General features: G+C 50.1%; 1 protein-coding gene and 1 long non-coding RNA gene across 7 annotated transcripts; one reads left to right on the top strand and one right to left on the bottom strand.

The window, feature by feature from the left end:
- Nucleotides 1-213: 213 nt before the first annotated feature.
- PAX6 (paired box 6) lies at nt 214-22,439 on the bottom strand. 6 transcript variants are annotated; one of them, XM_035012512.1, is made up of 13 exons: nt 22,383-22,439; nt 18,418-18,494; nt 17,982-18,042; nt 14,243-14,373; nt 13,394-13,435; nt 13,084-13,299; nt 12,155-12,320; nt 6,069-6,227; nt 5,500-5,582; nt 5,141-5,291; nt 4,935-5,050; nt 2,002-2,152; nt 214-1,297 (listed from the first exon to the last, which is right to left on the bottom strand). In XM_035012512.1, exons 3-13 carry the CDS (start codon nt 17,989-17,991, stop codon nt 1,212-1,214), a joined length of 1,311 nt encoding a protein of 436 aa, XP_034868403.1. In that variant the 5' UTR covers nt 17,992-18,042; nt 18,418-18,494; nt 22,383-22,439; the 3' UTR covers nt 214-1,211. The 6 variants fall into 6 exon arrangements, with proteins under 6 accessions (XP_034868403.1, XP_034868405.1, XP_034868404.1 ...); XM_035012514.1 differs by lacking the exons at nt 18,418-18,494; nt 22,383-22,439 and having other exon boundaries at nt 1,212-1,297; nt 13,285-13,299; nt 17,982-17,991; XM_035012513.1 differs by lacking the exons at nt 18,418-18,494; nt 22,383-22,439 and having other exon boundaries at nt 1,212-1,297; nt 13,192-13,299; nt 17,982-17,991.
- On the top strand, nt 2,137-6,400 carry LOC118015731. Its single transcript, XR_004680689.1, has 2 exons — nt 2,137-4,820; nt 6,124-6,400. It is a non-coding gene; the product is annotated as an uncharacterized LOC118015731 (long non-coding RNA).
- Nucleotides 22,440-22,965: the final 526 nt, after the last annotated feature.

Here is a 22,965-nt window from a genome sequence, read left to right on the forward strand (position 1 = left end):
AGCTGGGGAATGTGACCATTTATGTGTACGTTGTGGGTACAGATGGGCACAGATCTACACAGAGCTCTAAGTGGAATTTTTTTCCTAACACATCTCGAATTAATGAAATGATAAGAATTATTTCTTTAAGAATTAGTGTATGTATGAAAGGAACCGTTGGTTTAGAATGATAATCTAACATGGAAACAAAATTTGTAACACCACACTATAAGGTTAAAAAGAAAATAGTATAATAAAGGAAATACAAAGGCTTTGGCATGGTTCTTACAATCAACAATGGTTAATTTTGATATGTAGTTGTGAACAACTTCAAAACACTTAAGTTTAAAACTCTTGCAAGCACTTTTAATTGATTAGGAATGAATTCTAGATGCACAAAATGATTGGACTGTGAACAGTAATACAACTATATCTAAGAACAATTAATTTTTGCTGGCCAAAAAAGAAACGTATGATTGCATGAAAATGTGTATAAAACATCTATAGAGTATTCTTGTCAAATATAAATGAAATTAACTTTATTATAGAAATCATTCTGAGGATTTCTAGGGAAGACAAATACTTACATTTTGACATAAAACAAATTGGATTTTATCGAAGACACACTCTACCTTTTAGCTATCAACTTTTTTCTTCCTTGAATTTATATCTTACCCTTTTTTGCACATAAACTTCATCTGTTAACAACCTTTGGAAAACCAACAGATATTCTTACATAAATCTAGTGCATGTTGTTCCAGGTTTAATTATATGCAAAGGAATGATACAAACTTGGAACATCAGTCCATAAACTATGAACAGATGGGTAGAAGTATTTGATATATCTTGATAAAACTCTTAAATTCGTGGCAAAGCTTGTTGATCATGGTTTCCTTTTTTTTTTTTAAACAACTTCATGACCAACACAGATCAAACATCCATCCAGTCTACGTTGTTCTTTTTTTCATAACATACAAATGCCCATTTACAAATAATACACCAAAATGAATAAAAGTTTGGATACCAAAATGAAGATTTGTTCCAACTGATATCGTGCCTTCTGTATACAAAGGTCCTTGTTTCAAGTCCATTCCCCAGTGGTACAATACAGGACACAATTGCAGAACTGAAGTGCTTCTAATAGCCATCTTTCTTTCCTTCCTGAACGCCCAACTGTTGTGTCCACATAGTCACTGACTGAATTAACACAATATATCCTTTTTTTTTTTTTTTTACTGTAATCTTGGCCAATACTGAGACATATCAGGTTCACTTCCAGGAACTTGAACTGGAACTGACACACCAGGGGAAATGAGTCCTAGAAGTGGATGAAAGAAATAGCCATGTAGAAATTCCCTTCGAGAGACAAGCACGGAGTATGAATTTATAGGTTAAAAAATAATCTCGAATACTCTCTAATGTTCTAACTGTATTTTTAAAAATACACAAACAGAAGTAGCACCTTCAGAAACCAGAGAACATGTTTATACATATCTATTCAATCCCAAGTCCTCCCACACAAAAGAGAAAAAAAAAAAAACCTCCATTTGTTCGTATGTTTGGAACTTCAGCAATACAACTATCTCTGGAAAGCCCTCGTGGTACTTCTTCATTTGCAGTGAAAGGCAGGGAGGAGTTGGGAGGGTGAGAAGTCTTCTGACAACGCTCACCATGCTGCCCCCTCGCTCGGGCCCTCACCCCCTCACCACTGAGCTCTGGCTAATAACCTCTCTTCAGAAAACTTACATTCTCGGGCCTTGTCTTCATAGACAACTTCTGTGACCAAATTCAGGAAAAACAACTTTGCTTTTTGTCTACATGGTATCAGGTTACTAACTCGCTTGACTGAATTTCCCCCTTCCAATCAGTTTTCCCCAGAGAAGTGAGCAGCGAAGAGTTAAAACACACCGTGACACAAGGCCAGGAGGTTCTTTTGAGGTGCACTTTGAGTGAAGGGCGATCACCTGGCAAGAGAAGCTGTGAAGGCCACCTCCGTGTAGCCTACAGGGAACGGTGGCTCACCTGTGGAAGTGGTGCCCGAGGTGCCCATCGGCTGACTGTTCATGTGTGTCTGCATATGGGGGGGGGTGTACGTGTCGTAACTCCGCCCGTTCACCGAAGGGCTGGTGGGCAGCATGCAGGAGTACGAGGAGGTCTGGCTGGGGACTGGGGGCTGAGAGAAGAAAGGCAAACCAGTGGTTACCGAGCAGCACATCCCACGGCCACATCCCCAGGCTCTCTCCTCCCCGGGAACCGTGCCGACAAGTCGGATCATTAAAGATGCCCTCGCGTAAAGTACTGGAATTCCATAGGATAGCTTGGCAATCAGGCCTCCAACCAGGCCTTCCACTGACCACTGCTAGAGTAAAGTTGCCTAAAAGTACTATGCATTCAGACAACTGTCTAGCTAGATGGTGGGCACTATCCATAAAATTAGTAGGGTTTTTGTCCATTTTTATCTTGGACCTCTGCCGGCATCTTCAGAGAAGCTATGGCATGAGGACTTCCATTAAAACACCGCCTCTTCTGCAAATCCAATCTATTTGGGAATCTAGTGACCCCCAAATCCTGTATCTCAAGCTTTGGGCAGAGACCTGTGTGAGGAGTTCTCTAGAAAGTCTGCTTCAGAGACCCTGGGAGCCCTTCATGGTTGGACTCATGGGATTAAAGATTCTTTGAAGAGGCAGATCAGTAATGATCTCAGATTAAAATGATCAGAAGTATCAGTAAATATCTAGCCCTATCCTGAGAATTAGCTGTGACTTCCTTATAGATCTAAAAAACCCAATTTTTTTTAAAAGATTTTATTTATTTATTTGAGAGAGAGAGAGAAACAGCATAAGAGGGGAGAGGGTGAGAGGGAGAAGCAGGCTCCCACTGAGCCGGGAGCCAGATGCGGGACTCGATCCCAGGATTCCAGGATCATGACCTGAGCCAAAGGCAGTCGCCTAACCAACTGAGCCACCCAGGCACCCCCAGATTGGGTTTTATCCATAAAATTGGGTTTCTACTCTCTAACTGTTTGGTGGTACTGAGGAGGTAAACCTTTCTCCTAAGTGAATAAGAAATACACAGTGCTGAGACAAAATCTCTCATGAGCTCACATGGACCTATTCCAGGGCAGCAAGATTGGGATGAATTAAGAGAAACATAATGCCAGGAATAAGGGAAATGATAGTACTACCACTCTGTTCTGCAAACTGCAGAAATGTGTAACATTTCAAGAGTCACCTTCTCAGAAAGGGTGACCCACTAGAGAAGGTTCAGCGGAAGACACCCACCCTTTGTAAAATCATTGAAGATTTTGGTCAACAAGATGAACTGTAGGACAGACAGACCAACACCCGCCCCCCAACTCCAAAATTCAGAGGGTAAATTTTCTCTGAACAGTAGAATTATTAATAACTTTTTAATTTTCTTTATGCTTTATGAATGTATGTATGTTTTGTTTTGTATAAATTGTGTAACTTAAAAGTTCGTGTTTGAAATAAATTGACCCCACACCAGTCTATAGGTGGAAACAACCTTAATAGAATAGTAGCACCTATGTAATTGCTTCTAAATATTTTCTCATATATAAATTTTGTTATTTTGGCAGAAATCTAGATGTTGCTGTAATTTGCAAAACTAAACAAGACATTCCGCGGCCTTATTAAAGTCAGAGGATGACTGCTAACATCAGGTTCAAAGAGGCAAGCAGGCCTTGAGGGCCCTGCCAGAATTTCAGCTTGCATTTGTTTCTAATTCCCAAAATCATTTCCTCTAGGCAACCTGACTTCTGGAAAATTCCACAGCAGTTGTAGTAATACCAACCAATGGGCCGGTAATCCCTTAAGATACATTAATTGCACTATGGCTACTAATATCCAGATGCAATAAAAATCAGCCTGTGAATAAATTCCTCTGAAGTTGCCTATCTAGCTGCTCCTATTTTAGTCTGAAGACTGTGAAACGTTTATTTTGCTGTTATGTGGAGTTGAAATTCATCAAAAGACATTCAGGGGTGAGTAAACAATCTGTGTAACCCCAGCACTGTTTGCAGCCGGGGCTCAGGCTGGCCAGTCTCACGCCATCCGGCATCTTGCAAGTACTGCACAAACAGGAGTCCTGGCAAAGTCACCACAGAAGGCCCACTAGAAGACCAGTTTTTTTCCCCATCAAGAATCCACCAGATCCAAAGCTGTAGTCCACCCCACCTGCCTTATGCAACTTCCATCAGAAAGGGCTAGTAGCCTAGTACAGGGCCTTGCACATGTAGGAGCTGATAACCGTTCACAGCAGAACTGAGAGTAGAGGCAGGTTGTTATACCAAGTGAAGACCATCAACGTATCCAGGCAGCTAGCATGCCACAAACTCATTACGTAATTCATGGCAGAGACGTGCTAAATTTTTAGCAAATACCTCTATTCCTTTTTTTATTGTAAGATATAGAAAGAAAACTCACCATTCCTCTATATTAAAGTATATCCTACTATGCAAATAGAAATCTTATTTCTGATCCTTTTTTCCTTCCTCACTGGTTCATCACATATACTCTAAATAATATCCCAAAATGCGTACACAGGTTATGTGATCATTAATATGAACACATTAATATAAACCCAAATTTACATATACTAACCCCTTACTATCGAATAATGTGCCAGCATTATTTCCACTTTCTGGTAGCCAAAACATGCCCCATCCCCACCCAACGTTACCAAGCTACCATTCCCTCTGAGCAAAAGGCAGATTAACTTGGTTTTTATGTTTTCTTCAGAGCATGAATCCATCAATCCATCGATCCGACTAAAAGACTGGACTGACTGTTAAAACTTGACCGGTGAAGCCTATCGCCGCGGTGAGCAAGGCTCCCCAGGGCGCGCGCGGCCGGGGAGGTCTGCAGGCCCCGACCCCCTCCTCACTACTTCTCGCAGGCACCCGTTCCGCGCGGGCGGTCAGCGGCCTCACTTACTTGCATAGGCAGGTTATTCGCCATGGTGAAGCTGGGCATGGGGGGCAGAGCGCTGTACGTGTTTGTGAGGGCCGTGTCTGTCCGGCCCAGCATGGAGCCAGAGGTGAAGGAGGAAACTGCAGGAGAAGGATACCACAGTCAGTCAGGCCGCGAGTCAGAGCCAACAGGTGCGGCGCATTTATGAGGACTATGAATATTCCAATTACCAGGCGTGGTGGGTTGTGGGATCGGTTGGTAGACACTGGTGCTGAAGCTACTGCTGATGGGGATGTGACTGGGTGTGTTGCTGGCCTGTCTTCTCTGGTTCCTCAGCTTTTCTTCTCTTCTCCATTTGGCCCTCCGATTAGAAAACCATACCTGGAAATCAGATGGACCAGGTCAGGCCTGTGCCTACCCCCAGCTCAACCTCCCCCCTGGTGCCGCCACTGCTCCCCACCCCCAGGCCCTGTCCCCCAGGGGGCAGCAAATCATTTAGCAGACTGAATATTCCTTAGGAGCGCCTCGGTCTCCAGAAAGGGCAAATGCCAGGCGTCACAAAGCATGAAACCGCATGGCCCCTGGGTACCTGTATTCTCGCTTCAGGTAGATCGATTTTGGCTGCTAGTCTTTCTCTGGCGAACACATCCGGATAATGGGTTCTCTCAAACTCTGAAAGAGGAAGTTGAGTTTTCCATGTTGTGCCAGAACTACACAAAATGTGTCAACCAAGCCCCGGCTCAAGCTGGTTCCTACCTCCCCATTTCTGTCACCTCCAACCACTTCCCTTAAAAATGCTGCCACCACGGGGCTTGACTGTACTTGAAAGAGCTATCCCACCAGAACCAAGTTAAATTTTCTTTGGAATGACATTCATTCGAGGACCCTTCTGTGGCCTGAATTAGCCAAATCATCATTTTCTTCTTTATGAGAAGTCAGACTCTTAGCCTTTGAATTATGGGTACAAGAAAAGAAGAAAGAAAACACACACACACAGAAAAGATGCCCAGGGGAAAAAAAAAAAAAAAAAGGGCAGAAAGAAAAAAGAAACCTTTTCAGTCCTCTATGCAAAGGGCCCTGGCTAAATTTAGCTCTTTGTCCTGAAGATGGGGCATTTAGTTTGATTTACTGCTTCTCTACTTTGAAAAACTCCATCACCTTTCTCCAGGGCCTCAATTTGCTCTTGGGTAAAGGATGTTCTATTTCTCTGCAGCTTCCGCTTCAGCTGAAGTCGCATTTGGGCCTCATCTGAATCTTCTCCGTTGGAACTGATGGAGTTGGTATTCTCTCCCCCTCCTTCCTGTTGCTGGCAGCCATCTGGAACAAAAAGAATAGGACAGTAAGAGAAATCTGGAATAACTTGGAGTCTCCAAAATCTGGAATAACTTATAGCCAGGGTAGAGCCATAAACTCCAAGAACATTCTGACGGTCTCACCAGGACATTCCCTAGGTCACTAAGTGTCTCCTAATAAAAGACATGAGCAACATACGTTACCTTTCTTTCTCTTTTTTTTAAATCAAGTTTTTATCTTTTTATCTGTTTTTGTCAGGAAGAGACTGTACAATATAGACATTACGGAGTAACAGGTTTTTGAAGAACAAACGAGCACTGAAATTTCCAATTCAAATGGTCTCATAACTAACCTTGAGTCCCAAATGCCCCGCTCAGTTCCCTTTCCCTACAGAATTTATTTACCTATAGCTCTGTTGGGAAAATAGAAGAGTGATGTTCAAGATTTCAGCTGATCTATAATCAGTAATTCCTATCTAATCAATTAGATGTTGATAGGTTTGTAGAAAATGCTATTAAGAAACCAAACCAAGCTTGTAATCTTTTTAAAAAAATATTTATCTAGTTTTTATTTGAATTCTGCACAGTCAATTTCATTTTAAAGGTTGTGAATTTAGAAATGCTCGCATTGTTCTGCAGTTTTATTCAACTATTGTATGAGTGCGCTTTGCCTTGACACCTATTACGAGCACAGCTGTAATTATATCATCACCAAGAACAGGCTATAATTGCTGAAAATGGAATTTTATATTTAGATAAAAGGACTGTCCATTCTTTGTAATGTGTTGCACCAGAGAAAAGTAAGATTTCTTTTAAATTTTTAACGTGTAATTTTAAAAAAGAAATAGTAGAGAGTTCACTAACTAGCTAAATATGCTATGCTGCAGCTGAGTCCTTGGCATATCATTTAAGTGGTACATTTTTAATTAGGGCATTTCCACCACTTTTAATGTAATTTCTATCATTAAACAGGGGAAAGTTTTATTGTTTTCCCTTGCTGCTTGGAGGGCAAGATGTACACTTGGGCTAGCTACATCTTGCCTTACCTCTTGCTCCTGAGGCCACAGCCTGTCTGAAGGGAGGACTCAGCCCTCACCGGGCCTCCAGGGCCACTGCAAACTGGGTCCTGGGTCTTAGGTCCTGAGGCTCCCAAGGGATACCAAAAGGGGCTGCCCCCCCCAATCCTAGAAATTTGGCCAGTTGGGGGGGGAGGGGCGTCTTGGTGGGAATCGACTTGGCCAGGAATATCATTTATAACCAGGAGACAATAGGCAGCGCCTTCAAAGAGTGCAGGGAATTGTGACAAGATCTAGTGGGATCTTTTCAGGAACTTTGAAATGTTTTAAAACCCCAACTTTCCCCCCCATTTAAACAGGCGGATTCATCGGCACTGGCCACCATATGGGCCCTTGGAGATCTATTGAGATGACCACCAACACTTGAATAGCGAGGGGCTGCTTTTCAGCGCCGCACAATGCCCCGCGAGTAAGGGAAACTATTAAACTCCTGGGGCAGGAGCGTTGGCAAACTTTCGTGGGCAGAATTTCGAGGCCACAATGAGCCGGACAACAAAAGGATTCTCTCGAGGCGTGCAGCGGGCCACATTGTGTTACAAGAAGCCCAGTCAACAGACTTTTCAGTGAAGTGTGTTAACCCCTCTGCTCTGCTATCATTAATCACTGTCCGGAGAGCGGGCGCCTCAATGCTATTTAGGGCGCTTGGCTGGGAGGATGGAGGGTGGATGGGGGGCCAGAGCAGGGGGTGGGGGGAGGCAGGGAAAGTGGATGGGGACCAGGCGGGCTTGTGTGGGAGGGGCGGATGGGGCAGGCAGGGAGGATGGAGACCAGGTCTGGGGTGGAGGAGCCAGACAGGAGGGAGGATGGGGGCGAGGGGGCGGGTTGGAGGGGAGGCAGGAGGGGGCGGAAAAAGATGGAGGAAGAAAGAAGGCTTCAAAGACACAGAGACCAGAAAGGTATAAGAAGGACAGAAAAAAGTGCTGAGGGGGAAAAGAGGCAAGAGGGTCTAAGGAGACGGAGAGAAAGGAGAAAAGGAAGACAAGGGAGAGACAGTCACTAAATAGACCGGCTCTACTCTGGGTCTTCTTGCGCTACTTCAGAGAGGTAGGGGGTCTGGGGAGGGCTGCTTAGCTGAGGGAGACGCTGGACTCACGTGTGTGGGCACAAGTGTCTGTACTAATTTACTGCCCCAAGTTTCCAGGTGACTTTCCAAAGTAAAAAGAAGAGTCCCCCTCGCCCCCCCCCCCCGGCCATTTTCAGATTCAGTGAACGGGGAAGACTTTAGAAATAGACCTTTTTGTCCAGTTAACTAGAAACTAGGCCTGTGGGTTATTCCTTTTGGAAAACACAAAAATCTCCGACCAGCCGACGTTTAGGGACTGGGGCGTTGAGGAGAACGCAATCCTATCTCGCAGGAGTGGGGACTGTGCCTGCCAGGTCGCTCATGCCCGCCCCAGTCCTTTTTCTAGCATATGTGATCTCACCAATTAGATAAAGCTGCCCAGGTTTCCCTCAGAAGAGCCCCGCAGATAGCATTCTCTACTCTCGTTTGCTTCTCTGACATTTTCCTAATTTTAAAACTTGGAGATTTGCACGCTCTCCTCCCCCCTCCTCCCCCCCATCTCTCTCTGTCTCGCTGTCTCTACACACAAACGCAGGCGTGGCTCTCACTTTGGAACTGACATTTAAAGGGTAGGGGAAGTCAATGGGGATAGAGAGCCCTTTGGGGGGGTGGGGGGGGCGGAATTAGAGGCCGGTCAGGAGAGAAACCCGGGGCGACAGGATCCCTCCACGACCTCGCAGAGCGGGTGTGCCCCGCTGGAAGTTTGTTCGCTACTTTCAAAGTAACAACTGTTCACAGCCGGGCGCTGAAGGAGAGGTCACTCTTAGATTGGGCGCCCCCCTTCTTCTCCCCTTTAGTGGATTTACCTTCCACTCTTAAAGCTTTTAACAAAAATAAAACTAAAAGTTGGATCTCAAATTCTCCAAATGATAAAGCTAAGTGGCAGACAATTAAGATATCTTCTTTAAAAGGCGCCCCCTCGGAGCGCGCAAAGAAGGGGCCTTCAATGGGCGCCGTCCACCTTCCAGCCTAATCCGTGAGAAGGCGAGTGAAAGCGCCTCCCATTATCCCAGCCCCAGGACCATCTGACGCTGGGGATAGGATTTGTTTCCTGGAAGAAGGAGAGGAGAAAAAAAAAAAAAAAAAGACGCTGGGAAATAAAATCATTCCTTAGTTTCTTAGTGTCTTAATCAGTGAGGCGGAAAACAAGCAAGAAAAGATAGCAACCCGGTTGCGGCACCTCTTCAGCTCTGGAGCGCGGATCAAAACATTGTAGCATCTGTTGAAAAGAGACTGACTAAATCCTACAGAGGGCCTGGGTATTATGGGGGTGGGGGTGGGGGGGAGGAGATAAGAAAAAGTGTCTCCGTGATCCCTAAAACCACCAAATCGCTGGAGAATTGGGGCTGGATAGAGTTGTCTCTTGTTGTTGTCAGCCCACGTCGTCACGATTTTATTCACCGCCGCATGGCGTTGATCAGATGGAAACCATATTTGTCTCCCTCTGAGACCTAACCTCGCCTTATGCTTTCGGAGTAATGGACTCTTTAAAACCCCAAAACGGCTTCCTGGGCCGGGAGAGGGGGCGAAGGAGGGAGCGGGGCCTTCTTAGCACCGACAGGTCTGAGGATTCCCGGGGCGCGTCGGCCGAAGCCCGCCACCAGCTCCCCGCGCCCCCCACGCCCGGGACCCCGCCCGGGTGGCCCGGCGCGTCCTGCCCCCGCCGCGGGGGCGGCGGTCGGCGCCCGCGGTCGCCGCATCCGAGTGGGTTTCTTAAGGGGGCGGAGGGGCAATTGGCAGTTGGTGAGTCCGAATTCTCCAGCTACTGGGCGCCTAAAAGTTAAAAGCTCCTGAATTAGCGCCACCTCCCGCCGCAACCATCACCACGGGGTCCTTGCGTGAGGCTCTCGCTTCCCGCCCTCCAGCTTCCCAGGACGGAAAGCTGCCCTAATCGGGCGCCACCTCTGGTGGAAACAGAGGGGCTGGCAAAACTGCTGCCCTGGGCTTGTGTCCGGGCTCTGGGAAGCAGGAGGGTGGACGTCCTCTAGGCCCCAAGCTAACGTGAGCCCTGGCACCGAGGGGGTGGAGGCTCTGGGCTCAGCCCTCCCAGACCCGGCCACCGCGCCCCGCGCCCTCCCCAAGAGTTCTCGGACCCTGGCGGCCAGCCTCGGCGGGGGAGGGACCACAAGGACCTCCGGTTTGCTGGGGGTTGGGGGGCGGGCGCTGGGGAGTGCCAAGTTCGGGTGTCTCTTGGGTGTGTCCAGGGTGCGCACGTGGGACTCCAATAGTTTCAGAGGTCAGGTGAGGGTGTGGTAGTCCACACTCAGCCCTGTCACTCCCTGTCATCCCAGGCGGCAGTGGGCCTGGGCCTGCGGCCGGAGCGGAGGCAGCGCCTCCTCGGGTGTGCCCGCCGCACCCCGGGAGGCCGCGGGGTCGGGGCCGGATCCGACGAGAGGGCCCGCGGGGTCGCCCCGGGGAGGCCAGGCCCAGCGCATCAGGAGGCCTCCGCCGGCCCAGCGGCCGCGCTGGGAAACACTGAGCGAGCGCTTTGCTCCCTATCTTCCCAGTGTCCGTCCTATATTGTTTTCTGCTCTTAAAACTGACATGTCTAATTGGCAATTGGTGCCGAATCGTGTCCAGAGGTCTCTTGTGGAACATTTCTACAGCTGTCTCCTTCAACTAGACGCTTATTCATGTCGCCTTAATGAGAAACAAAACGTTCTCTAATGAGCAATTACAGAGCGACAGGATTGTTCCCATAACAAATTCTTGCGAGTGACAGAAGCATCCTTTGTACCAGATATTTCGCATACTGTTACCGATTTTCCCTTCTCTAGCCCGGCTCCGTGGAGGCGCGGGGCACCCGGAGCGGGTCCGGGAGCGCACTGACGCGCGGGCAGCCCCGTCGGCGTCCCCGCGCCGCCGCCCCCGGCCCGGAGCCCCCAGGCTTCCTCGTGCTCCGGGGAGTGAGACGCCACGTCCCATTATCCCGCATATTATCTCCTTGTCACAAGGACAACAAATACCGATTAATCTTCGGAGTAAACTGTTTCCTATTCTTGACCAAGCTACCTCGGGGTGTGTAGGGGAGGGGAAAGCCAACCGGCCCCACCCCACCCCCATCTGCTCCTCTTCCTCCATTCCTTCTCACAGATCCTGCGACGGTCCAGATTCCTTCTCTCCTCCCAGCCCCCTCCTCCACCCCACCCCCCCGCCCCAGCCAGCGGCTCCGGACACCCCGCAGGCCGGTTCACAGTATCCTCACCCCACCCTTCTGTGCAGTCGCCACCCACAGAGGGTGACAACTGGGGGCCCAGGGAAGCGGAGGGAATCCGAGATGATGGGGTTGTTTGAGTTGGGAGCCCACCACTTCCAGTGCCCTATCCTGTGCTCCGCCCTGCATCTCGCTGCTCGCCCTTTCATATGCACCCTACTCATAGTCACATAATTTGTCAATTACGGCAAAAAGCAAAACGATACAATTATGTTTACCTCGCAGTCTGTCAGTGTGTTAACTTGTCACACTTCTACAGCAAGGGGGCTCTCCGTGCATTTTAATGGCAAATTTGAATAGGGCACCACACAGCTAACTCTTACACACGCACATATTCCTGCCCATAACCTACGCGCGCACACGCACCAGCCACATTCTTACTACTCCTGACATCCACCACCCTCAAATTCGAAGGCCAATGAGATAGTTCAACAAATACTACCCTCATACAGGGCAAGTCAGTGTGTCCCAAGCCTTTAAAGAGTCTCTCCACTACGTTCTTCCAGCACAGAAGTGAGGAGAGGGGAGAAGTTGGGGGAGAAGTTGGGCAAGTGGCTCCCTATCTGGAGACTTTTGAGGGTGAGTGCTCGGGTTTTTACCTTGCGTAGGTTGCCCTGGCACAGAAGTCCCCGGATACCAACCCGGGCGGGTGCCCCAGCTTCCGGTCTGCCCGTTCAACATCCTTAGTTTATCATACATGCCGTCTGCGCCCATCTGTTGCTTTTCGCTAGCCAGGTTGCGAAGAACTCTGTTTATTGATGACACCTGCAAATCAAACCAAAATCAAACCAAATGGTAGCGTCTCCCGAAGACAGCTGCCCTATCTTCAGTCCCCAATTCAGCACACCCACTCTCTTAAAGAACGACCCTTAACACGTTAAAACACACACACACACATACACACACAATCAAACAAACTCCCAGCCATCCTGGGACAGTGGGTGGATTTGCAGAGACATTTTGGACAGAATGACAGCCATCACTTTGGGCGTGGAAACTGGGTTGGGCAGAGAATGCGGGATGGAGAGGGCATTTCTTCCTTCACTGCTGCTGGATGTCTGCGGTGACCTAATCTTTGTTAAAAGACTTCCACAAAAAAGACTATGACTTGGTTTAGAGCTCTCTTTCACTTTGTTTCATATTAGGGCAGAAGTGGACGTTTGACACCTGAAGGAAGGTTCAGGCAGTCTGAATTGGAGGAGGTTAGAATTTGGTTTTCATTTTCATTTTCCTTCTTGATCCAAGGGCCTTTGCCTGAGTGCCTCCACCCTCTACTTTGCAGCATGCAAATAAGGTGAACAGCTCCCCACACTTGACTCCCATTTTCCAGAAGATCAAAAAAAAAAAAGGTCAGTGTCCTCCTCTCAACACCCCCAGATACAGAGGTGACATAGGTGGAGCAGGGAGGGGACAGAGACAGAATGACACTGGCAGGGAGGAGGTGGGTAGGCAGGTGAAGAGAGAGATGGTAGAGAGGAAAGAGCATGGGGCTTAGGGCAGGGAGGGGGAATGTGATCGGTGAACTTACACTTGGTATGTTATCGTTGGTACAGACCCCCTCGGACAGTAATCTGTCTCGGATTTCCCAAGCAAAGATGGACGGGCACTCCCGCTTATACTGGGCTATTTTGCTTACAACTTCTGGAGTCGCTACTCTCGGTTTACTACCACCGATTGCCCTGGGTCTGATGGAGCCAGTCTCGTAATACCTGCCCAGAATTTTACTCACACATCCGTTGGACACCTGCATAGGGGAAGTGGACAGAAAACCACATTATTAATAATTTCAAGACAAAAATAAAATTGTTTAAGTATGCATTAAACAATGACAAGCTTACGTTTTGATTGTCCAGCACTTGGACTTTTGCATCTGCATGGGTCTATAACACAAAAATATACCTTCAATGGTATGAGAACTTACTGTAGAGAGCTTTTTTTTCTTAAAATTACATTTGTAGCCCTAAAAACTACAAATATGATGATACTTTCAAACAGTTTGAACTAAAAAAAAAAACTAATTTAAAAGTTTTTTTTAAAAAACTGTTTTGTTAAACATTTGCCTGAAGATGCATCAAAACGAAGTCAGATTAATTTTTTTGTGCTGACCTTGCTTAAAGTGTTGTTATATTTTAATGAGCAAAAGAGGAAAATAAACTAAAATTGTACTTATTTTCCTTAAAAAAAAAAAATGCCCAGTTGAGTAAATGTGAGTTAGGTAGGGAGGTAAATAGCATTTGCCTTTTAAAATCAATATATATTCTTCATGAATATGAAGAATGCAAACAAATATCTCAAAATCTGAGGTGAGCATGGGATGAGGGAAAAGAGAATGAAATTATGCTGGTTTATACAACTCAGCTTATATAGTTCATAAACTGTTACCACAATTAATCTTTTTACCAAATGAAAAGAGAAAGGTGCTTGTTTTTTTTTTTTTTAATTCACACACATTTTTTTTTTTCCTTAAGCAGATGAGTTATCTCATGTGACTGACCCAGGTTGAAAGAGATAGGGAAGGATGTTGGAAGGAAAGGGGAAAGCGGGGATGGCAGGGGAGTGGGGTAGGGACTGGGGTGGGGTGGGTGAGGGGGTCCATAATTAGCAGCGTTTACAGTAAGAAATGAAGAGAGGGCGTTGAGAGTGGAGGGCCGCGGGGGCGGCGAGTGGGGCGGCGCCGGGAGGATCACCTGCAGAATTCGGGAAATGTCGCACGGCCGGGCCCCGCTGTGAGCTAGCTCTACGATCTTCTGCCGGGTGGAGTCCGGCAGTGGCCGCCCGTTGACAAAGACACCACCGAGCTGATTCACTCCGCTGTGACCTGAGGAAAAGGGAGAGGAGAGGAGAGCAGAGCAGAGCAGAGCAAGGAGGAGAGGAGAGGAAGAGGAGTAAAGAGAAAGAGGAGGAGGCAGAGGAAGGAGAAGACGAGGAAGAGGAAGAGAAGACAACCACAATGCATCCTCAGCTCCCTGCCAGAGCATGCCAAGCTCAGCAATCGGGTCCCTGCTATCGATCAAAAACGACAATGGGACCACGCAACCACGCAGGGCAGCAGGCAGCCCAGCCCAGCACAGCCGTGCTCCTGCCCCCCGACTGCAGGAGCACCATGCAGACACCTGCCAGTGAGCAAGAACACACGCACCTCACTCCCGCTCTCACTCCTGCCGTGCCCCAGCCCACTTGCCCCTCTTCATAAACATCCCAGCCAGCCTCTGAACCCACAAGGTGCAAACAGTCTTCCAAAAAATATCCTCCCAAAGATCCCCTCTGAATGTCACGGCAGAACGTGCGTCCTACGGAACCCACACTCAATCTCCAAAGTCTCTGCATTGTTGGAACTGTGATAGCAAATCCTACAGCTCTTCAGCATTCCCTTGGACTCCAGACCAGAAACATTTGCTGTCACAATCCAAACTTTGGCGAAGGCACAATCACCAGAGTTGAAAAAAAATTACGTGTATATCTATTACGTTACGTTACATTACATATATATATACATATATATATGAAGAGATGGGAAGGGAGTAGAGAAGAACCAGAGCAGCAAATCTGTGGCTGGTGAACCCCAACCTGCGCATCCAGTCCAGAGCCCCAGATCGGCTCCAAACACAAAGTAGTTCGGCTTGCGGCAGAGGGGCCGAGAGCCTGGAGTCCATTCGCCCAGCTTGCTTTACTTCCACTGCTAACCTCGGCCTTCCACACAGCCAAGCACAGATATTAGCAAAAAGTGACAGGAAAAAGAAAGGAGCACACCACAGTGTCTTCTAGCCCTCCTTTATCTTGTTATTCTCACCACCTCACCCCCATTGTCTAATCTCAGAGAATAGAGAAAGGGAGTTAGCACCTCTCAGTAGCCCCCTCCCCAGTAACCACAGGCACACAAATAAAGCCAATTGCCAATTTCCACTTCCTTAAAAATCTCCAACCTGCAGCCCCGACTCTAGAGAGCAGCCCTTCCAGGAGAAGACGTGGCTCCCTGCTCAGCTCCCTGCTCTCTCCTCTCCTCTTCTCTCTTCTCCTTGGAACCTCTGATAAATTGACTCCAGGAGCCTGAGCTTCTTAGCAATAAATAAGCTCCAAATATAGAAGAGGGGGGAAAATATGATGAGCCTCTCTGACATTTGTCTTTAAAATAAAACTAGCTGCACGTCAAGTTTGAGCTTAATTTCTGGAAATAGGCGGAAGTCGCTCCGGATCATGCATGGAAGGCTAATTGAAAAGATCAGTCGGGGCGCTTGTGGCAGCCTTGTCACTTTGTGACAGTGCTCCGCTCCGGGAAATTGCATCGTCACGACAAACGGGACCGTGATAAAACGACCCTTTCCGTCCCTATTTGTAGATCACTCAGACGAGATTGAACCGCACTCGTTTCCCCTTCGAGGGGAGCCGCGTTTTCAGGGTAGCCAAAGGCTTGGGGCGGAGGGGGGGCCCTCACCGACGGGGGCGGGGGCAGAGCCTCAACTCGATGAGAAGTGACAGGCGTTTGGGGGATCTGGGCTCCGGCCGGGCCCAGCGCGAGCGCGGACATCTCGGGGACACCGCTTCTCCAACAGAGCGAGGCCTAGTCCCCGCTTCCGGTTTCTCCTAAGTTCCCTTTATCGCCTTCCTTTGCCTCCCAAGACCAATCTACTGCTCCAGCTGCGGAGCCTTCCCTTTGGGCAAAGGGAGCCTTCCCGGGAAGCGAAAGGCTGTCCCAGAGAGAGACCGAGGAAGACTTTCCAAACTTCACGCGCAGCCTGGGCAATTCCCAGTCTGTGCCTGCCAAGGTGTGTGAGGCCGCCTAATCCGAGACTTCCCTCCTTCTCCCCCCATTGCAAAAACTAACGGGCCGGCCACCTCCGCAGCGACCGCCGGCCGGTGCTCGGTGCTCGCCCAGGGGACGCCAGGGCCAGGTTGCCTCTGCCAGCGTCGAAAAGGCAGCGAGGAAGCGCCGCTCTCAGTTCCCCTTCAGAGGTTAAGCCTCAATCATTGTGTCCCTTCCCTGGGGACGGCTGGAGCTCTCGCCCAGTGGCGATGATTATGCGCCTAGAATTCGACCGCGAAGCATCTAATAGGAAAACATATGGTGTCAATTTGGATGCTCTGCGCCTCGCGCACACCCGGGAGCGAGCGGCACAAAGCCCTGCAGGCCGGCCCGCGACCCCGCGCCCCTCGGGGCCTGCAAACGCTCAGAGCCGCGCGCCCCGGCCGGAACCGGCCCGAGAGCCTACGGCTGGGGAGGCTGAGCTGCAGGGCGAGAACCCAGCAGCCAGGAGAGGTGGGCAGAAGCCCTTGCCTCGCCAAGGAGGGTCCCTCCCGGGCCTGGCAGGTTCCGCACAACTAACTCGCCCTAAAGCTCGCCACCTTTGAGTCCCCTCGTGCGCTTCGCGCCCACCAGCCGCGGAAGCACCTGGGGTGGCTAGCGCTTCCAGGACACATGGATCGGGCATTGGAGACCCTCCGAAGTCTGCAGTTCGCCAAGGGAAGGTTGCTAGAAGACAGGCCTTTCCGCACTCCTACCACAGCTGAACCCTTAAATCGCGTCCAGACTCTGCACCTCACAACACAGGCCTAGTTTCACTGGGTCTCCAGGCTCCCAGGCCCGGGCTCCAGACTAGCCCTGCCACATACCAGCACCCACGGACTGAGCAGGAAGGTGGGCTGGGGCCCAAGGGGCCTGGGTAGAGAGAGGATGGGAGGCACAGGAACGAGGAATCAAAGGCACTGCGGGCCTGGAATGATCAGAACCCGCATAGCCCACCAGGGCAGGGCTTCTCCAGCTCCAAGGCTCGATACCCACTCTCTTCCCAGACCCAGTAAACCTGCTCTGGCCAGTACAGCCCCAGGGTCCCAGTTTACCACCCCCCCCCGCCCCCCCCCCCCCCCCCCACCGCAGGCCAGGGTGCCCCGCTCCCTTTGCCTTCTAGGCCCAAAGCTGGGGTGGGGGAGGGGAGGAGCTGTCCTGAGAGTGACTGGGGGAGGGGAGCCCCCCACCCCACCCCGCCCGGATGGCGGAGACATTCAGTCTTGGCTAAACCCAAAGGGGCCTCCTTCTCCTCGCGCAACTAGGAGAAGCCTCCGCCCCGCCCTGTTCAGCCCAGCCTCTCTCTCTGGGGTCAGAGCCCGGGCAGGGGCGGGGAGGGGGGTGTGAGTTACAGGATTTGGGGGGGGGGATGGGGTTTCTCTACCTCAGCTTCGCAAACTCTAGCGGGCTGTCCTGAAGGGCCCAGCCCCTGTTCTTCCAGGAGCGAGAACAGCAGAGCAAACGTCCTCCCCTCTCGGGTTGCCGAGCGTGAAGGGGGGCGCAGCTGCCTCAGGTCCCCGGGCCTCTTCCCTCGCGCCAGACGGCCTGGCCAGCGTGGACACCGCAAACCTCTGCGCCCGCCCTCCCCTGACCCGCCGGTCCGCTCGTCCCCAGCCCGAAGTCTGAGAAAGACCAGAGGCACTTACTGTTCTGCATGCTGGCGCTGGCTGGGGGCCACGGGATCCCACGGGGTTCGAATAGGGGGCTCTGTTAGCAAGAACATAGGCGTTAATCCTGGGCCCACGCCAGGTAGGCCTACCTCCCAACAGAGGATGACCTGGAGCCAGGACAGCAGAATGCCCCTTCTTGAGGAAATGATCCACTCAATCGCTTGGGGCCATCTGAGGGGCATCCACCTCTGCCCTCCAGTGCATGCAAAATCTACCCTTTGGGTTACAAATAAAATACTCCAATATTCCCAAACTGTTTTCCCCAAACCCCCTAGTAGTTCACTCTTGAATCAGAAGAAATGACCCAATTTCGATTTTTTTTTTCTTCTTCTTCTTCCATGTGAACAACAATGAAGAAGTATTTCTGACTCTTTCAGGTTTTGGAACCCAAAGCAGCCACCGCAGAACTTGCCTGAAATCTGGGATGTCTGTCCGCTCTTACAATAAAAGGTCTCACACATCTGCGCACCCCTAGTTAAAGTCTTCCCCCTAAGACAAAACAAAAGGAAAGAAAGGTATGTCAAACTGTAGCTCAAAAGCATAGGCCCATGGGCTCTCAGAGCCACACTCTCCGAAAGACACAACAAAACAAAACATGCATCTAGGGCTCAAACTACCCTAAAACCCTAAATCCCAGAGTCACAACCACATTTCCAGCTGCCTCTCTTGCAGACGTCCCCACCTTTTAAAAGTGGCTGCTCTGGCCTGGCTTGGGAGAACTGGAGAATCTGACAAGTCAGGGAACCATTTTGCAAAAATATCAAGAATCAGTTAAAAGGAAAGGGGAGAACAAGAGACACAGTGGCGTTAGGAACAGACGCCAAAGACTAATACCTGAGGTTTAGAGGGGAGGGGAGGAGGATCTCTAAACTTCAGGGTGCCTGAGGTGCAGGCTGGGGCAGATCAGAAGGACTGCAGAGCCCATACTCCTTCCTTAAGGAGTTTCACCACCGGAGTTCCCCCAAGGCCCCCAGCACCCAACTCTCTGGCTACCCCTTCATCTTCCACTCTCGCCCTCAAAGCTTCCCAGCCAGGCCCCCACTCCACCCACCTCCCAGTCTTTCTGGGACTTTGAAAGTAGCGAGCCCAACTTTTCCCCCCCAAACCTCACTTATTGTGATTAACTTCTCTTTTGGTGTTTAGATCTTCCCCCCTTTTACTGTACTGTGACACACGCTGTCTACCTCGCCTCACTGCTTTAAAAAGTACGAACAGGAGGGGGTGAGCGTGGTCGACAAAGCCTACAGACAGCGAACAATGGCTTCTATTCTCCAGCTCTCCCCAAACCCAAAGAGCAAAAACGAGTCTCCCTAACCAGCAACACAGCTTCCAACCAAATGTACCAACAACCCACCAACTCACAAAGGGAACAGAGGGACACTTCTAGCTTTGTAAGTCCTGACCCAGCGCGGGTCCCCCAAGGTTCGCCCTCCACCACCCCCTCCCTGCCTTGCCCTAAAAAGAAGGGGGGGGGGAGAAAATGGAAAAGTAATTTCTTGTTATAAATATCTGGAGGTAATTGTGTTACTGGTGTGAGTTGTTAGGGGCTGTAAAAAGATACAACGGCACCGTGGGGAGCTCAATTGGGAAGAGAGAGTTACAATAAAGAACCTATTCAAGAGGTTTGCAAAAAAAAAAAAAAAAAAGAGGTAAAATAATTAAATAGTCACAGCATTATTTCTCCGTTTAAAAAAACTAAAATATTCGTTCTTTTTTTCGGTTTTGCTTATTGTGATTATTAATCTTGCCTGCCTACAAGCAAAGAATTCCAAGAAGTACATTTTTTCTCTTCAAGGCCATTCATGGTCTAATTTATTAACTAGCTGGGAGGCAGCTTAAATCCATAAAAATAAACTTAAGAGGAGGAATTTTCCCAGCTTCCGAATGTGGCCTGGTAAATACTGGAGACAGCAGAGGGCTACCTAGTTACCTCTAGCTGGGTTGGCTCCGAGGGCCTTCCTCCTGTCTCTCAGTCCCCACAACCACAGTCAGATCCAGGACGGGCAGAAACCCCAACTTCTTGAAGAATGTGCCTCCCCCACCTCAAAGTGGGACTCTGAAACTGCAAAGTAGTCGTGGCCAGGGAGAGGGGAAGTGGAATTCTCCTAGAAGGGGTAAAACTTCCTGAACTCCTCTCTGTAACCCACACTGGACTCAGCCACAACTGAATGCCCCCATCCTGGCCCAGACATTTTTGAAGTCATTAAAAAAAAAAAAAAATTCACTAGCTGATTCCAGAGAGGCCCACCCGATTAAGTTTTGAGGCAACCGGGAAGGTGGAAGCATTTCAAGTTCCAGTTCTGCTCCATTCCCACCTCTATCTCAGCTAAGAAGCTATTTAATTACTTAAGTAATCGTTAAAACTTAGTGCAAAAGCAACCCAGGAAGCTGGCCACGCGGACACCCGGAAGCAGTCGTGGACAGGGAGGCTAGAACCCCAGTTGCAGCCAGAACCCCCACCCCCCTGGCCCCGCAGCTCAGCCCAGGGCTTTCTACAGCCTTAGTCCAGTCAGAGACTCACTTGGGAAAAGAAAGAGTCTCCAGACACCTCAGAGTCCAATGGGGCCTCAGTCCTCTAGACCACTGGGCCACTGCCACCCCCATCCCCGACTCAAGCCTCTGCTTTCAAATGCAGTGGTTTTAATCACTTAATTCTCAAAATCCATCCCAAACTCCTCAGCTGGGGTGAAGGGGAGAGCTCACTTTCGGCCCTACCGGCCCCCAGCCAAAGAGTAATTAGCAATTAAGATGACAAAGTTTCACTCTCTAGGGCCAAATAAGATAACAACTTATCAAATTGCCTTCAGACATTTGCAAAGGTCGCTGGCTATGAAAAATGTAATGTCAACGGCAACAACTATTATTTCTCCTTGGTAAACTCACCAGGCTTTCAAGCTCTTTGCTTTTCATTTCATTTTCTGCTCCTGCCCCCTCCTCAAATCTTCCCAAGTTCGAGTTAAACGTCCAAAATGGCTTAGGAAGCTTTCGAGAGGATGGGGGGGCGGGGCGGGCAGGGGGAGAAACCACGTTCACTTTGTTTTTAAACTTTCTAGAAATCACTCATGACTGGAGGGCCGGGTTTAGGCACTCGAAAAAGAAAGCATTTCCACTTGAAATTCAACTCCATTTCCCCCCAATTACACTTGCTAAAATTCAGGGCTATTATGATCCAGGGAGACTGAGAAAATCTGCACAAGGAAAGAGGCAACAACTTTATGAACTTTGAAAAGACACTTTTCCTCCTGGGGTCTTAGAATCGAAAAGCTCTCAAATTACTCAGACTAATTAGCTGGGAGAGGATGTGATCAGACGAAGGGGAAAGCCAATGCTTTCATATTGATTTTTTTTTTCTTTGAGGCCTCACAAAGAAAAAAATCAGGAGATTTGGATTATTATTATTATTTTTTTAAAGCAATCCACCTTTCCACCTCGAAACTTGTTGAAATGGCAACACCGGGTGCAGCTTTGTCAGAGGAAGACAAGGAAAAATACCCACCGAGCGCTGGGAGCTGGAGGATAGGGAAGACCCCAGCTTTCGCAGGGCGAGGGCGACGGTTGGGGAAGCCTGGGGAGTAGAGAGTTTTCAAGTTCCGAGCTCTACGCTCAACTTGGGGGCAAGAGCCTGGGGGCTTGATGGAAGCCGACAATCCTCCCGCTCGGCTCTGAGCTCCCTCAGAGCGCGCGTTCGCCCGCTTTGGCCTGGTGGCTTCCTTCCCGGCTCACGCTCACTCGCTCTTTCTCTCTGCCTCCAGCGTGCGGCTGCCTTGCCGACTGACTCTGCTCCGGCTGTCGGCGGGCGCGGTGCCCCTCGGCGCTCGAATGCCCGCGGACTCTTCGGTGCCCGAGCCGAGCGCCGCACAAAGCCGGAGGGCGGGCGGGCGGCGGCGCGGCGAGCGGGCTCCTGGGCGCTCCCTCCGCACGCTCGCTCCGTGCGCGCTCGCTGGGCCCTCGGCTGGACAAAGCAGCCGGCGGAGCCGGGTCTCCGAAGCCGTTCCCGGGCCTGGGGCACCGCAGAGCCTCTTCGTCCTCTGCCGCCGGCCGGGGGCATTGGCGACGTTGGGGTCGGGAGCCGCGGCTGCTGCTGCGCCCGGAGCCTCGGTTCTTCCAGCGAGCCTAGCTCGTGCTGGCGCTGGGACTGAGCCGGCCGCCTGCCCCGAGCCCTGCGCCGCTCCCGCTCGCCGGCTGTCGCCCTCCGACGCGGGCTTTCGCTGGAAGTAGAAAGTTTGGGCTCCTGCGTGGAAACTTCTCCGGCCCAACTCTCCCGGCGTAGCAGTGGGGGAGGGGACCGGCCAGAGGGAGGAAGGAAGGAGGGAGGAAAGGGGAGACCTGCCTGAATACTGCAATAAAAATGAAGCAAGAAGAAAGAAGCGGACTCACCTTTATGAGGCATCCTCTCTCGTCAAAGCTCTCCTGTCAAGAGTTTTGGTTGGCTGGGGGTTTTTTGCTGTTGTTGTTGCTTAAAGACCACAATGGTTTGCAATGACGGTGTTTTAAAGGAGTTGCTGGTGAGAGTTTTCTCCACGGACGCTGCTGGTTTAGTGTGTGAGAGCAATTCTCAGATCCCTGGGAAGGAGACAGAGATTGACAATAAAATGGGCTGTCAGCGGCTGGAGAGTGAGAGATAAAGAGTGTGGGTGAGGGAAGTGGCTGCAGCCAGCACACCTATGCTGATTGGTGATGGCTCAAGTGTGTTAATGTGTGTGTGCCGGCGCCCGGCCTCGCCTCCACCGCTCCTCACTGGCCCATTAGCGAAGCCTGACCTCTGTCATCATCCTCCAGCAAAACACTTCCTCCTGCGCCTGAACCAGAGCGGGAAATGAGGCCGAGCCACGGTTCGCTTTTCAAACCCACTAATCACTCCGCAACATGCAAATGCTCCGCTCGCTCCCACACAAAATATTGCTTTATGCAAAGCAGCGCCGGGGCCTCGCGCCAGCCGATTGGATGCTCCCTCTCCCCG

Source organism: Mirounga leonina, unplaced genomic scaffold, assembly GCF_011800145.1.
Source record: "Mirounga leonina isolate KUSES-001 unplaced genomic scaffold, KU_Mleo_1.0 Mir_166, whole genome shotgun sequence".
Lineage (NCBI taxonomy): Eukaryota > Metazoa > Chordata > Mammalia > Carnivora > Phocidae > Mirounga > Mirounga leonina.

Coding starts and splice junctions, on each gene's coding strand:
- PAX6 (XM_035012510.1), bottom strand. Junction 5,292..5,499: donor TACCTGAAGCGAGAATACAG/GTACCCAGGGGC, acceptor TCTGATTTCCAG/GTATGGTTTTCTAATCGGAG. Junction 1,298..2,001: donor CTCGGGCACCACTTCCACAG/GTGAGCCACCGT, acceptor ATCCACTTCTAG/GACTCATTTCCCCTGGTGTG.